General features: G+C 39.5%; 1 protein-coding gene across 3 annotated transcripts in view; it reads left to right on the top strand.

Moving 5' to 3' along the window:
- The first annotated feature begins 1,778 nt into the window (after positions 1-1,778).
- The window catches only part of LOC307167425 (NACHT, LRR and PYD domains-containing protein 3-like), a 70,668-nt gene continuing 57,222 nt past the window's right edge, over positions 1,779-15,224 (top strand). For 2 of the 3 annotated variants that reach the window (XM_079886525.1, XM_079886524.1), the window contains exons 1-4: positions 1,783-2,012; positions 2,511-2,607; positions 10,086-10,199; positions 11,918-13,645. In XM_079886525.1, the coding sequence (XP_079742651.1) occupies positions 2,558-2,607; positions 10,086-10,199; positions 11,918-13,645 (1,892 nt within the window). In that variant the 5' untranslated portion in view covers positions 1,783-2,012; positions 2,511-2,557. Of the gene's footprint in view, positions 2,013-2,510; positions 2,608-10,085; positions 10,200-11,917; positions 13,646-15,224 lie in introns of all 3 variants that reach the window. The other variant, XR_013822780.1, reaches the window with a different exon arrangement.

Below are 15,224 nucleotides of genomic sequence, written 5' to 3'. Positions count from 1 at the left end.
GATTATGTTAAAATGTGTTTGTTAATGTTATAATAAAAGCCCTTAAATGGTTGAATTAGTGTTTGACTGGCAGTGTGTGGGTCACATCTGTCTCGAGGAGCAAGCGACTCTCAGCCGGATCTTACAGTGTGTGGGCCAGATCTGGGCCACATCAAACAATGAAGGCACTTCTCAGTGTGTGAGCCAGATCTGGGCCACATCAAACAATGAAGGCAATTCTCAGTGTGTGGGCCGGATCTGGGTCATATCAAACAATGAAGACAATTCTCAGTGTGTGGGTCAGATCTGGGTCATATCAATAAAGAAGAGGCATTTACCGGCTGTGGGCCACATCTGGGCCGGAGGAAACTGTGTGTGTCTGTGTTCAGCTTTGGGCCGGGGAACCAGCAGAACTGAAGCAAGGATGTGGACTAGAGAAATGCTGATATTTGGGACGTTTACTGAAATCATGATGCCTCCTGATGGTCTTCCTCTTTGTTCTTCATCGTGACACACACAGACGTATCGCATGTGTTCCTCAACGCTTGCAGAGCCGCTCGTCTTCTCTTCTTTAGTGAAGGCAGACGAGGATGGACAGGTAAAATGAGACGCAGCTCCTGATAATGCTGACATTGGTTTTACATTGAGTTGTAGTCGACAGCATGATCACCTGAGCTGGGATCTGATGCTATCCTGAGCTTTATCTCCTGCTCCCTGATTCCTGCTTTATCAGCCAATCATTCATATTCCTGAATCACTATTAAATGTGATGAATGTCACTGATCTCCATTCAGTTCAGCTGTTCCTGCTGAAACACAATCACAACAAAATACATCTTGTGTTTATGAGAAAGTGACGGACACGGCTATTGTGTGATATTTAAAGAGATGAAGCTCTACATAAGGAGAATCTGCAGCTTTAGAGAAATATCCACTGAAAAACCCAAGCTCTTTTATTCTCCAAGATAAACGTGTCGCTTGAACGCTATTGTCATGGAAATCAGCTGATATATAGTTTATACTTAATGCTGTAGTTCAGAGGTGTATATTCCTCTTCATGCAGAGTTTATCTCCAACATTGATCCTGATGATCTTGATTAGCAGCTTCAGTGTGTTTAATTAGAGCTGGAGATAAACTCGCTGGAAGAATCACACACAGTGTAATGTTGATTTAATGTCTTTACCGTTGATTTGTTGAAATCTTACCATTGTTTCAACATTAATTGCGGGTGCAAAAAAGTGATATTAAACCAACATAACTTTGTAATGTTAATTCAATGCAGTTAGCGTTAATGCATCAACATCGACTCAACATTGTTTTAATGATTGCTTGCTGGGAAATTCAAATAATTTTTCAGTGCATACGTTTTTTTATTTTATTAAAACTTAAAAATGTACAATGTTTTTACTGTATGGTTTAATTTGATCTTATCTGATTCTTTCAGGCGTAGATCGCTTTGAAAAAATCAACTGCTAAATGACTAAATGTAATTAAAAACATGAATGGCTGATGACAAACTTATTTCATATTATAGAGATGTGATCACACAAAGTTCTCTTTATGATTTATTATCAGGAGCGCTGCGTTCTGCAGAAAGATAAATGAAAGACAAAACTGAACAAATGAAGGCAAGGATTAACAAATAAAACAAAAAACATGATAAATTATACAGATAGAAACAAACTGAAAAAAATGACCACTTTATTTACAAAATATTAATCTCCAACGCGCGTTTACGCAATAACGTCTGCACTCACACGCATGCGCCGTGGTGCTCTCGTGAACGCGCGTCTCTGTTTACATCTCTCTAGAAAGTGAAAGTAAGGGACAGCGCTCTGTTCTCTGCGGTTCTCTGCCTGTCTATGCCTGCAAACGCTCGTATACTGGCGCCATTTTGAGTAGGAAAAATACGAATACGTTACGGGAAAAACAGAGCATCAAAGTGTTTATCAACGTTTTAGAAGGAGTTTCCGTGTTTATGATATTAAAGCTGGAGGATTTGAGATCCTGTATCTTGTAAAAGTTTGATAAGGGTGAGTGTTCATGTGTGACTTTCGTATATTAATATGGATCTCTGGAGGACATTGGAAGTGATTTTTTTGTTTGTTTGATATAATCTTTAATTAAGGGTTTCTTTCACTTCAAGGTTTCTTTTGTGTTTCGTGATGTTTGTGATTCGTCAGAAGTTTAACAGTTTATGTGTAAACATGCCTAGGCCAAATCACACCTCACAGACAACGCCTTTATTTATCGGATCAGTATTATGTAGACACTTAATTATGATTACTGTGTCAATGTGGGACGGGGTTTGTTTCCATTTCACCTGAACATGTTTCAGCGTTTCTCGGTGTCAGTTATTTAAATTTTAAATCAAACGATGTTTGTGTTTGCAGTGCGAAAAGGCCCAATGAGCTTGAGTTAACGCAGTCACATGATCCCTTTTCTCCCACACCCCAGATATGTTCAGCTATATTTATGAAGGTTGTTTAATTTAATCATTTAATTTAGTGTGTGAATGTTTCTTCATTTAGAGTCAGTGGAGGAGATCAAACTCATCAGATTCTCCTGCAGCTTCATCATGGGTAATTCACAAGGATCCAGAGATGGAGATTCTCCTCCAGGATGCTGGTATTTTCAACAAACACTGTTAAATATTGTGTTACATCTCAGAAAAAGAGTTACCCACCCCACAGATACACAGATCAAAGAAAGTTTATGGATTTTTATTTTTGCCTGTTTTTGTTTTGAAACTAACATGAAATATTAAAGGTCCCACAGGGCTCCAGACTGCGACCAAAATTTGAGAGTGTGTAAACCATTGGAGACCAGTAAATTTACACGTTAAACATGGAAGGCGTCAATGAATCAGGAATGTGTGGCAGGCCAATGAGTTTGAGAAGAATAGGGAATGGCCACTGTAACTGGCTATATGTGGAGGGGGAGGGTCCTAGATATAATTGTGCGCGCGTAAACGTCCGTGGGATGGAGACGGAGACAAATATCAATGTCACAGACACAGTCGAATGATGATTCATCAGAGGTTTGTGAGGTGATAAAGTCCCGAACCCACCATTTTCAGGAAGACTGGCTGCGAGAATTCAGCTGGTTGAGGTACTGTAAGGTGACGAACTCCATGAGCTGTGAATGTTGCAGTCGCTACCCCAGAACTGCAGGGAAAACGAAGTTTGCAGACAGTGCAGGCACTTTGCAGTTTAAACACAATACGCTAGTTAGACATTCTCAGCCTCAAGCATACAGTATGCAGTGACATGTTAATAAATCAAAACAAAATGAAAGCGGAAAAAACCTGCCCTACTCATTTCTGCTTCACGGACCGTTTAATAGTTTGAACCAATAATAGACAGCGCAGAGCTTCTCTCGCCAGTCGCGGGCGGATCTCGATCACGCGACACTGTTACATCGTGGAGATCCAGTGAAGAGTTCGCGACTGAATTAATAACATTGCTGCGAGATCTAGTGAGAAACATTCAGATTCGACGCAGAATTCTCTGTTATAAACCATATCAGATCAAACAGCGCTGACGTAGAAACCAGGAGAAACATTGTGCCATGAACGAACAAGTTATAGAAGGCTTTAGGTCCATAGATCAGCAACATTCACCATGGATTTACTGTAGTGACACTCACTGTAACTATGGTATACTAACAGAAGTCTACACATATCTTTTTCCAGCACTTCAAAACTATAATATCATATTTAAATGTTATTTTTAATGTGTTGACCAAAACATTTTTTTGTTCATCCTTTAAAGATTGTCCCTATTTATAAAACTAAAAGTTTCAAGAAGTAAAAAAAAAAAAAAAAAAAAGATTAAATTACCATTGTAAACATAGCTGCAGAGGATGCTTATTGGCTATTTTCACTCCCTAATATCTATTTTGTCACTCATTTTGCTTTTGAATTAATATTAAGACATTATGAATGATAATAATTAAAGTTAACTTTATCTATACACCTCAAATTAAGCTCAGTGCTTTGTCATCCCACAGTGCTACCAAATACTTTCTGTAGAGCTTAGAGCCGCTGCCCTCAGATGTTAGTCTGGAGCCTGTGAACTTAAAATAAAACTGCACATTGTAATTTCTGTATGTTAAGTCTATTTATTATCAAAGCATTTGTCAGTAATACAGTTATTTGGCGGAAAATGTGAATAATTGCATTGCAAGGTGATTTAAGGTGTGCCCCTAAATTGTATGCTTGCGCTCCTAAAATTTTAAATAAGGGGCTACAGCGCTCCTAATGAAAGAAATTAGTCTGGAGCCCTGTCCCATTGCATGAAAATTTCACTTTATGAGTTTTTTAACCTTAATATGAGTTCCCCTAGCCTTCCTATGGTCCCCCAGTGGCTAGACGTTTTGATGGGTGTAAACCAGGGGTGGGCAAACTTTTTGGCTCAAGGGCCACACTGGGTTTTAAAATTTGACAGAGGGCCGGCCCAGTAGCAGATTATGAAACACAATCTCATGAAAGTGCGTATCTGTACCACAAATTTTATTTATCATGCCATTTATACGCCAAAAATGTTTTTTGTGTGCATATACTGTAATATATACTATTTACATACACTGTAAACCCCTTGGTTAGGATTAGGGGTGCGGAGTGCGTACCTATTACACGCAATAAAGTGCGTATCATATGCACGCGGAAACTGCGTATCATAAGCACTACAAATACAATTCGTGGTATTCGCACTTTCATGAGATCGGGCTGAGCAAACACATTTACGTTGTGGCAACATCTGCGCGAAATTCAACAACTGAGAGACGACATTCTGACAATACATTTTTTATGCTAGATAACTGTTATATTTAGCATGTTATGTTTTAAGGTTAATTTTTAATTAGTCAGATATTAGATAATTATAGCCTATTCTTTTCTTAAATATTGTTTATCCTTATTATTATTTAATGGGCCTAACAGTAAATTAGAAACAAAACACCTGCAAGTGTACACAAAAATGACAGAAGGTTACGTTAATTCAACTTTATTAAAACTTTTTTTTAATTTTTTTTATTGAATTAACTTTATTAAAACTGCATATGGCAATCAATTTGCACTTACAAAAGTCATACATTTGTGGAAAAAAATAAATAAATGAATATACAAACTAGGGCTGTCACGATGTTAGATTTTTCACACCACGGTTATTGTGGCCAAAAGATTTCAGATTTCAAAAGATTTTGTTCTTTTTTACACAACAAACATAAGGATACTGATAAACACAAGGCACATGCATTACTTCTTGTATACTCAATCTATGGCAAATTTTTGTGAAGGAAGACAAGCATGTGAAGTTTATCTGGTTTCAAACTGAAGCAAAACACGGTCTGAATGTTTCCTGAAGAACTGAAAAGCTCTTAAACCTGTTGCGCTGGCTCCAAGTCATGCATATAGCAGATTTGAACAAAAAAATCAAGTGCAAATACAAATGCAAAAATAAGATGAGTAAAGAAATGGGATATATGATCACAGAAACCCACTGTTAACAGGTTAATGTCACGTTTCCCATTCCATGACTAGTAAAATAATTACAATGTACTCTGTAAAATGGCGTAATCTGCAGAGTGATGGACACGGAGATGGGTAAAAAGGTTGGTGGCTACAAATTCTGCAGATTGAGTTTATGGGGATCGCACACGCGGCACACCGGACGAGAAGCGCACGTCTAGGACAACTCGAGGTATCGCACACCGGACGAGCACTTTCTCAGTTTATGGCCAGCAATATTATTACGTTTAAGGACATTATGAAATGAAGATGAGGGCCCTATCTTGCACCCAGCGCAATTGACTTTGTACACCGACGCATGTATCATTCCTATTTTGCACCCGCGCAAAGCGCGCTTTTCCCTCCACAGAAGCACGTCGCTAAACTAGGGAATGAACTTGCGCTCCCTGGGCGGTTCAGCGCAAAAAAGGAGGCGTGCACAACGCGCATACACTTTGATTCTCTCATCTACACAGAAGCAGCAGTTTTCATTTTTGAAAATCATACATTATTACGATAGATAGTTAGATAGATAGATAGATAGATAGACAATTTATTATAAAAGCATACATCTAGCTTACACATTTACCCAAATTATCATACGCCTTTTTAACCGAAGTTAATTTGGGTGGGTTTCTCCATCCCCAACGTCCCTGACGAGAGCGTTGCTCTCCTTGGCTGTGAACCGCTCCTGGCGCGCGCCTGGCAAATCCGCCGTTACAATAGGAATACGCTTTAGAAAAAGCGCGTCTGCTCTTAAAGGGAATGTGAGATGATGCTCTGATTGGTTTATTTCACGTTACGCCCAAACTACACCTATGAGTAATGAAGCTCTTCAGACCAACCCATTTTAGATTTGCGCCTGGCTCAAGAGTAATTTATCCCGCCGGGAAAATAGTAACAGCGCCAAGACCCGCCCACAAAGTTACTTGCGCTTTGCACTTTGACACTTGCGTTTCAGATCGTTAAAATAGGGCCCAATGTCTGTCTGTACTATGTTGTGATTGTACTGTACAATTAAATACAATAGTTGCTGAGTCTGCGATCTGAACACTTTACCTCAGAGCATCCGTTAACTGAATGAATTGAGAATCTCACCTGAGAATGGTCGCGGCTGGATTTTGAGCCGTTGCTGGGCGCAGTTGTTGGGCGCCGCGGACAGATGCACACCGCCGGTGTGTGTACACTCATAGAGAATAATGCGTTCGAATTTTAAAGACGTGCGCTTCTCGCCCGGTGTGCGACCCCCTTTAAGGAGATGTTTTCTTTAGGAGATGTTGTGAGCTTATTTTTTTCGGGTGAGGACAGAGTGTTTCACTCTCTCGCTCAGACGACATTCTTCTCAGATTAGCTGCGCGGGCACGCGCTGCGTCGTCTTCTTATTTGATAGGTGTCAGTGGGTGCGATACTGCCACCTGAGAGGTCAACCAGGTACTGGCGCTGGAGTATTTACGTGTCCTGTTATCATAAGAGTCCTGTTCATTTTAAACATCGTGGTTATCGCCAATACCGGTATATTGTCACACTCTAAATTAACACAATGTCGATATTTCATGCTTTGAATATCACGATTATCGTCAACACCGGTATATTGCGACACCCCTAAAACAAATTTATTTTAAGTATAATAAAATAAAACATAAAAAGTAAAGTCAGATCAGAACATTTAATGAACAAAACCGGGTTCTGTATTAGTTACATGGCAGACAGGGGAGCGTAGTAAACGGAATCAGTCTGTCACGATCAATAAACAGGAAGCAAGGATGCAAGTAATCTCTTTTATTGAATGTAGTAGAAGTAGAACAATGATGGCAGGCAGGCTGGCAGGCTGACAGGCAACGCAGGGACTAGATGGTCAGATGCTGGTGCAGAAGTGTAGATGTGATGAGACAGTGAAGAATCCAGGTGAACACGGAACAGGAAACGAGGACACGAACTGAAACTCCGACTGGACTGGATACACAAACACTGAAGACATCAAACAACGATCTGACAAAGAGAGGAGATTGTGATGAGAATTTATAGGAGAGTAAATAGGCAGCAGCTGGTGCGGGGAATGAGATCAGCCGGCGCGCTGATCAGCAGTAACGAGCGGTAACGCCCACTCACACACACCCACACACACAGAACAACAAATACACGAGACACGAAGAAAACAGTGAATTCATGAACCGTGACACAGTCAAGATACATCCACAAATCCAGAGGAGCAAAGAAACTAAATAGCAGACAAATCAAAGGAAAAACTAAACAAGTGTACAAGTGGTTACCAAACATTTTTTTCTCTGTGAGTTTCCAAAAAAGGAAAAAAACATTAACGTGCAACAAGTCTATGCGCTTAAGTTGCTGTCTGTTTGGTTTCCATGGTGACGCGTCATTGCTTGTTATGTGACACACCGCAGCCACAACAGCGCTGAATGAATGATGATCTGCTTTTATGTCATTTTTCCTTTTTTACATTTGTTAGCTATGGCATGAAATATCTGATATTCCGATATATTCCGATATATGTCAAATATATGGAACGCAATATATAGGCTTTATATATATAACGCAAAGTATTGCAAGAAAAAAGCAAAATGAATGCGATCTTATGAAAATGTTTTAAATACTCGACGGGCCGGATTAAACAGCCTAACGGGGCCGTATGTGGCCCGCGGGCCATAGTTTGCCCACCCCTGGTGTAAACCAAGCCCTGGGTATTTTTGAGAAAATGAAAGCTCAGACGGGCAAATCTAGAAATCTTCCCTTTATGTCGTCATAAGGGGAAAGGTTACCTCCCCTTTCTCTTAATTTCCCGCAAAGAGAATTTGGCCTGCGGCCCATGAGAAAATGAGCTGCGCGAGCGCGATATTGGTTTTCCTCGAGAGACATCATGGCTTGCGAACGAGCGAAGCATGGCAGTTGCTCAGTGTTTGGATGTACAAATGAACACAAAAGTATTTTTTTAGTTCCTTCATCCGAGCCTCTGAAGAACCAGTGGGTTATGGGAATGTCTGATGTGTAATTGTTCAAGTTCAGACAGATAATCTTTCTCTCAAAGTCGTTCAACGCTGTTTATGCATCAGTAAATCAAGCCAGTGACTAAACGATCAACTTCACGTCGTTTCTCTTAGTAGGATGAAAATAATCTTACTTATGGCGCTTTTCCACTACACAGTACTAGCTCGCCTCGGCTCGGCTCGACTCGACTCGGCTTTGTTTGGTTTTCCACTGTGTAAAAGTTGTACCTGTACCTGCTTCCAGGTACTTTTTTTCTTACCACCTCCGGCGAGGTTCTAAGCGGGCTGAGGCGAGCTGAGGCGATAAAATGTGACGTGAAAACACGACAGACTGCTGATTGGTCAGAGAGAATCGTCACTATTCACTGTGTCATCATAGCACGCGCCAGACGGAGTATCCTGAATAAAAAAACAGCAAAAACAAAAACATCCAAAAACAGCATACACTCGATTTCCTCCATTGTCCTGTGTGTGTGGGTAGCGGGTGTGTCTAGCGCGTCTCGCGTAGAAGATTAAGTCACGGCAGTTTCCTGCGGCGTCGCTATGACGACCAGGTACTATTGTGGAGGTACTATCTGCAATGGAAAACGGAGCGAAAAGTGAGTCGAGTCGAGGCGAGTCGAGCTGAGCTGGTACTGGTAATGGAAAAGCGCCATTAAACTGTGATTAATATACAGAAAGCGATCAAAGAACAATCCCTTTCCAATCGCCGAAGCTGTCAATCACACAGCGCGAGTTTATCTGGACGCTTGCCAAAACTCGTTATGAAATCAATGACGCTGTTACACTGCACAATGAATCTCTTACTGTATTTATATACCTCATGTTTGCATTGGTGAAATCATTAGTGAGAGTGCAGGAACTGTGTTGCAATGATAAGATCTTCATTCAGCAGATCAACAGGCTGTCATCTGCTGAATGCTCATCACTGCAACCTTTTATGTGATGGGAATAGATCTAAATACTTAAACTTCTCACGATTCGTTAATCCAGATAGCTGTAATAGTAAAAACGTATAATAGCTGTAATAGTAAAAGTAGTCGAGAGAGTTCCACATGTAATGCTAAATATTTCATATGCAAGCATGTCAGCCAATCACAGCAGTGGGCGTTTACACTGAAGTCTCACAGCAGCCAATCACAGCAGTGGGTGTTTACACTGAAGTCTCACAGCAGCCAATCACAGCAGCGGGCGTTTACACTGAAGTCTCACACAGACACGCCCCTTCAAACAGAGCGTTCAAATCAGAGGCTAAAATCAGGCTAGGAAATATGCCTTTTATTTCTAAATTATAACAACTTTTGATCTAAAAATTAACATACTAACATTATAAGGGCACCATAGGAAACATTAAAAAATAAAAAAATAATCCATGCAATGGGACCTTTAAGGACATCAAAACCTGAAATAAAATTTCAGAAAGATGTACAATATGGGACCTTTAAACCTAATATGAAATGTTAAATAAAAAGATCATAAAGTTTCCTTAAAGTACTTTTTGATGCAAGATGAAGGTTTGTTAATATCATTATTCCTATCATAAAGAAAGAACACAGTAATCTAAAGGATTAAACTGAATCTGTTCTCTGTTCCAGTTCAGTCCAGCAGAAGTGCTCAAACCCAGAGTCCAGCTGTGTGTCTGTGAAGAGTAACTGCTCTATGGATCCGCCAGTAAGGTTGAAGAGTGGAAACACACAGTCTGATCTCAGGTATATCATTTTTTGTAAAAGTTATGCTTATAGTATTTGATTTTTATTAAATTATTATTAATATACAGCAGTTTAATCATCTGGATTTGAACCGATGATTATAAATGGGGATTAAGTAGCTATGAATTTAAACAAATTTGCATATCGGAACTTCACCGACAGTTTTCCAGAACTTCGTGCCAAGTTAAAGAGGTGTTGAGAGGAAAATAAAATTAAAATAATGTTTTATATATATATATATATATATAATATATATATAATATATATATAGGCTATATAATATATATATATATATATATATATATATATATATATAATATATATATAGGCTATATATATATATATATATATATATATATATATATATATATATATATATATTATTATTTAAATCTTTGGTGTTCAGTTTATACAGGTTTTCTAAATGTTGTTTTATAAATATATATATATATATATATATATATATATATATATATATTACACCAAAATAACATTTAGAAAACCTGTATAAACTGAACACCAAAGAATAATATTAACTATTGGGCGGTGGTGACGCGTTCATGTAACGTAAGGGTGGCGCTGCAAATAACGCACCTAAAAGCTGTTACAAAGAACAGGGAAAAGTAATGATTATGAATATGTCACATATCAAGGAGACATTTCAAGTCTTTTTTGTGTCACTGTCGACTGCAAAAATGAAGTTGACGATGCTGACTCGCGATCTTCGCAGTAGTGAACGCGCCAGAGAAAAATGCAATTTATATTCACAATACTTACTAAAATATAATTCATATTATTTTATTGCATTTATAGTTGTTTGAAGAGTAAAAAAAAATTGCTCGGTCTTAACGCAAGTTTACAACCGGCAAGTCGGTCAGACTAAAAGGGGGAAATCGGATGTGTCATTAGCGGACTGTGTGATTATCCCGGCAGATAGGACATTGCACACAATTTGTCAACACAGAAAACATTTCATCATTGGATAGGTTTTGTTTTGTTTATTGAAAGTGTTTTATATGTCAGCTGAATGGGCGGAATGCTTTTCAGAGAAGATAAGGCAACGTAAAAAACATTTTTTCTTTTTTTAGCACAATTCACACCCAGTGGTAATTCAGGAAAAAATATTCGGTCTTCCGATCTTTTACTATCGTGTCAATTCTCAATTGATTTTGATTGATATGCGCAAGGGAGCGAGAGAGAGCAAGACAGTTTGAAGACGCGCGCACGCGCGCATCCGGGGCTCTCTCTCTCTCTCTCTCTCTCTCTCTCTCTCTCTCTCTCTCTCTCTCTCTCTCTCTCTCTCTCTCTCTCTCTCTCTCTCTGCTCATCGCAAGCGCAGCAGTCATCTACATCACTCACCGATCTAATAAGTTCCAAAACAAAAAATCGCTTGTGAGAGAGACGCGTGAGTGACATACGGAGGGAGAGCAGGGAAAGGAAATGCAGCTGAATGAATACGCTGCATGTTTTAAATAGCGTGAAAAAAATGTTTTATAACGAAACGCTATATGTGGCGGCCGGTGTTGATTCTGTGGCGCACTGCCATGAATTAGTCTATGTGTGGGAAACACTGATTAATAATTGACCGTTCAAAATGATGATTAATGATTAAAACAATTCAGAAACCTAATGATGTTCTGTGTCCCATATATAGTTTTGTAATTAATTGCTATTTGCCTCTCTGACTTGTGTAATAATATGGTATTTTAATCTCACAGCCATGACTCTAAACCTACTGAAGTCCTCAACACATTGAGATCAAATCTGAGACAGAAGTTTGAGTGTTTGTATGAGGGAATATCAAAGCAGGGAAACCCAACACTCCTGAATGAGATCTACACAGAGCTCTACATCACAGAGAGTGGAAGTGGAGAGATCAATAATGAGCATGAGGTGAGACAGATTGAGACACAGTCCAGGAGAGCAGAAACAGAGGACACACCGATCAAATGCAGTGACATCTTTAGACCTTTACCTGGACAAGACAAACCCATCAGAACTGTGCTGACAAAGGGAGTCGCTGGCATTGAAAAAACAGTCTCTGTGCAGAAGTTCATCCTGGACTGGGCTGAAGGGAAAGAGAATCAGGACGTCCAGCTCATATTTCCACTTGCTTTCAGAGAGCTCAACTTGATGAAGGACAAAACACTCAGTCTTTCAGATCTTCTTCATCACTTTTTCCCTGAAACAAAAGAAATGGAAATATCCAGTGATGAGTATAAAGTGTTGTTCATCTTTGATGGTCTGGATGAGTGTCGTCTGTCTCTGGATTTTCAGAGCGATGTGAGGTTGTGTGATGTGACTGAATCAGCCTCAGTGGACGAGCTGCTGATGAACCTCATTGTGGGGAATCTGCTTCCCTCTGCTCTCATCTGGATCACCTCCAGACCAGCAGCAGCGGATCTCGTCCCCTCTGAGTGTGTCCATCGAGTGACAGAGGTACGAGGCTTCAGTGACACACAGAAGGAGGAATACTTCAGGAAGAGAATCAGTGATCAGAGTCTGGCCGACAGGATCATCTTACACCTGAAGTCCTCGAGGAGCCTCTTTATTATGTGCCACATCCCAGTGTTCTGCTGGATCTCAGCCACTGTTCTAGAGAAGATGTTGAGTGAAGCAGAGAGAGGAGAGATTCCCAAGACTCTCACTCAAATGTACACACACTTCCTGCTCATTCAGACCAACATCAAACATGAGAAGGACTATGAGAAGAAAGTGAAAGATGAAGACATGATTGTCAAACTGGGGAAACTGGCTTATCGGCAGCTTGTGAAAGGCAACCTGATCTTCTATGAGGAAGACCTGAGCGAGTGTGGCATTGATGTGGCAGAAGCATCAGTTTACTCAGGATTGTGCACTCAGATCTTCAGAGAGGAGTTGGGCTTGTGTCAGGGGAAAGTCTTCTGCTTTGTTCATCTGAGCATTCAGGAACATCTAGCAGCTCTATATGTGCATCTCTCCTTTATCAACAATAACATCAATGTGTTTGACCAGATTACCAAACCAACTAATGGAGACACAGTTTCCCTATCTGATCTCCATCAGAGAGCTGTGGATGAGGCTTTAGACAGTAAAAATGGGCATCTGGACCTTTTCCTTCGTTTCCTTCTGGGTCTGTCAGTGGAGTCTAATCAGAGTCTCTTACAAGAACTAAAGACACAGACAGCAAACAGCTCTCACAACAATGAGAAAACAGTTGACTATATTAAAGAAAATATCAGTGAGAATCCCTCTCCAGATAAATACATCAATCTGTTTCACTGTCTGAATGAGCTGGGTGATCTTTCTCTAGTGAACGAAGCTCAACCTCATACGAGGTATAGAGGATTATGTGATGTGAAACTCTCCTCATCTCAGTGGTCAGCTTTAGTGTTTGTGTTGTTGTCCTCAGAGAAGACACTGCAGGAGTTTGACCTGTACAACTTAATTAGAGACAGAAATGATGGGTAAGTAACACTGAGTGCAATCATTACAGTATAAAACATTATGAACAAAGAGAAAGTCAGAGATCATTTATAAACCACAACCTTCTTGGGGCTTCTTTGACCGATATATTTAACGATATCTTTTGCATTTCTCATCCAAACAACGTCAAACTTGGCACTGCACATACTCGTGCCCATAGCAAGACACCTGTCGAGTTTGAAATCCATCAGAATCAGAGGTGTTTAAATCACGGGGCACAGATTGATTTCTGGGATATTGTACATAATTTGCGGGTGTTTCTCAAACCATGGCTGTGTCCTAGTAAGGCTGCATATCTCGACTGCCTCGTCATCAAGCGCCTCTGAAGGCCGTCTCAGTTTGAAGGATCTTTTGAAGACAGACTTCATTTTGTGTCTTTAATTCAGCTCATTTTGAAGGATGCATCAAGTGTATCTTTCCTGTTCTTCAATCTCCCACAATCCTTTGCACACATTCCAATTCACATAAAAGAACTGATGGAAAACGAGTCGTCACTGAGTTTATCTGAGTTCATTATGAAATGTAAGACACAAATAATGTGTTTGGAGATGAAGGCATACATGTTATCTTTTGTTTCTGTGTAAATGAATCACTGAACACTAAACTGACAATAATGTAAGACACTAGGAGACACAGACGGCTGTCATTCACTGTATTGCATTAATAAAAAAGCCAGTTAATATAAAGATATTTAATAAAAAGTATTTTTCCAAAATTAAGTTTTAATAGCCTAACCAGGGACAGGGGTTGCAAATTAGCTTCAGCTAGAAACCCTATATGCAGAAACCCTTCAGCTAGAAACCCTATATGCAGAAACCCTTCAGCTAGAAACCCTATATGCAGAAACCCTTCAGCTAGAAACCCTATATGCTATAAGTTATTGTAACATGTTACAATGTGTCTCTTTTGCATTGTCCCTGACAAATAAACAAACAAACAAATATAAATAAATAAATAAATACATAAATAAATAGTAATAGCAAGTGGACGTCCGCGGATCCTCCTGATGATGAAAATTACGTCGCGTGGATGGCCAAAGTAAACTTGATAAAACAGTTAATGGCCTTGATTGGTGTAATTTATTTACAGAGTCAGAGAGGTTCATCCACAGTGTAGAATATACAAGTGCCCATATAACAAAACAAATCCAAAGTACCAAAGAAACAACAAAAGGGAAAAATAAACCAGAAAAATACTCAATTTATATATTGAGTGGTAAACTCAATATACTGTGGTAAACGATTATTAATTTAACGATTAGTCGGGCGATTACTTTATGGATTAGTCGACTAATCTAACGACTAATTGGAATGAATTATCCTGTCTGTTATTCGCATATCTCTCGAACTGTTAGTCTGATGGATTTCAAACTCGACAGGTGTCTTGCTATGGGCACGAGTATGTGCAGTGCCAAGTTTGACGTTGTTTGGATGAGAAATGCAAAAGATATCGTTAAATATATCGGTCAAAGAAGCCCCAAGAAGGTTGTGGTTTAAAAATAAACATTCTGACATAAACACTCTGTCAGCTACACTGTTTACTTCTGAATATTATATAGTA

This window comes from Squalius cephalus (assembly GCF_949319135.1).
Source record: "Squalius cephalus genome assembly, chromosome: 11".
Classification (NCBI taxonomy): domain Eukaryota; kingdom Metazoa; phylum Chordata; class Actinopteri; order Cypriniformes; family Leuciscidae; genus Squalius; species Squalius cephalus.
Note: the sequence above shows the minus strand (reverse complement) of the source record. Positions and strands in the feature narration are given on the sequence as shown.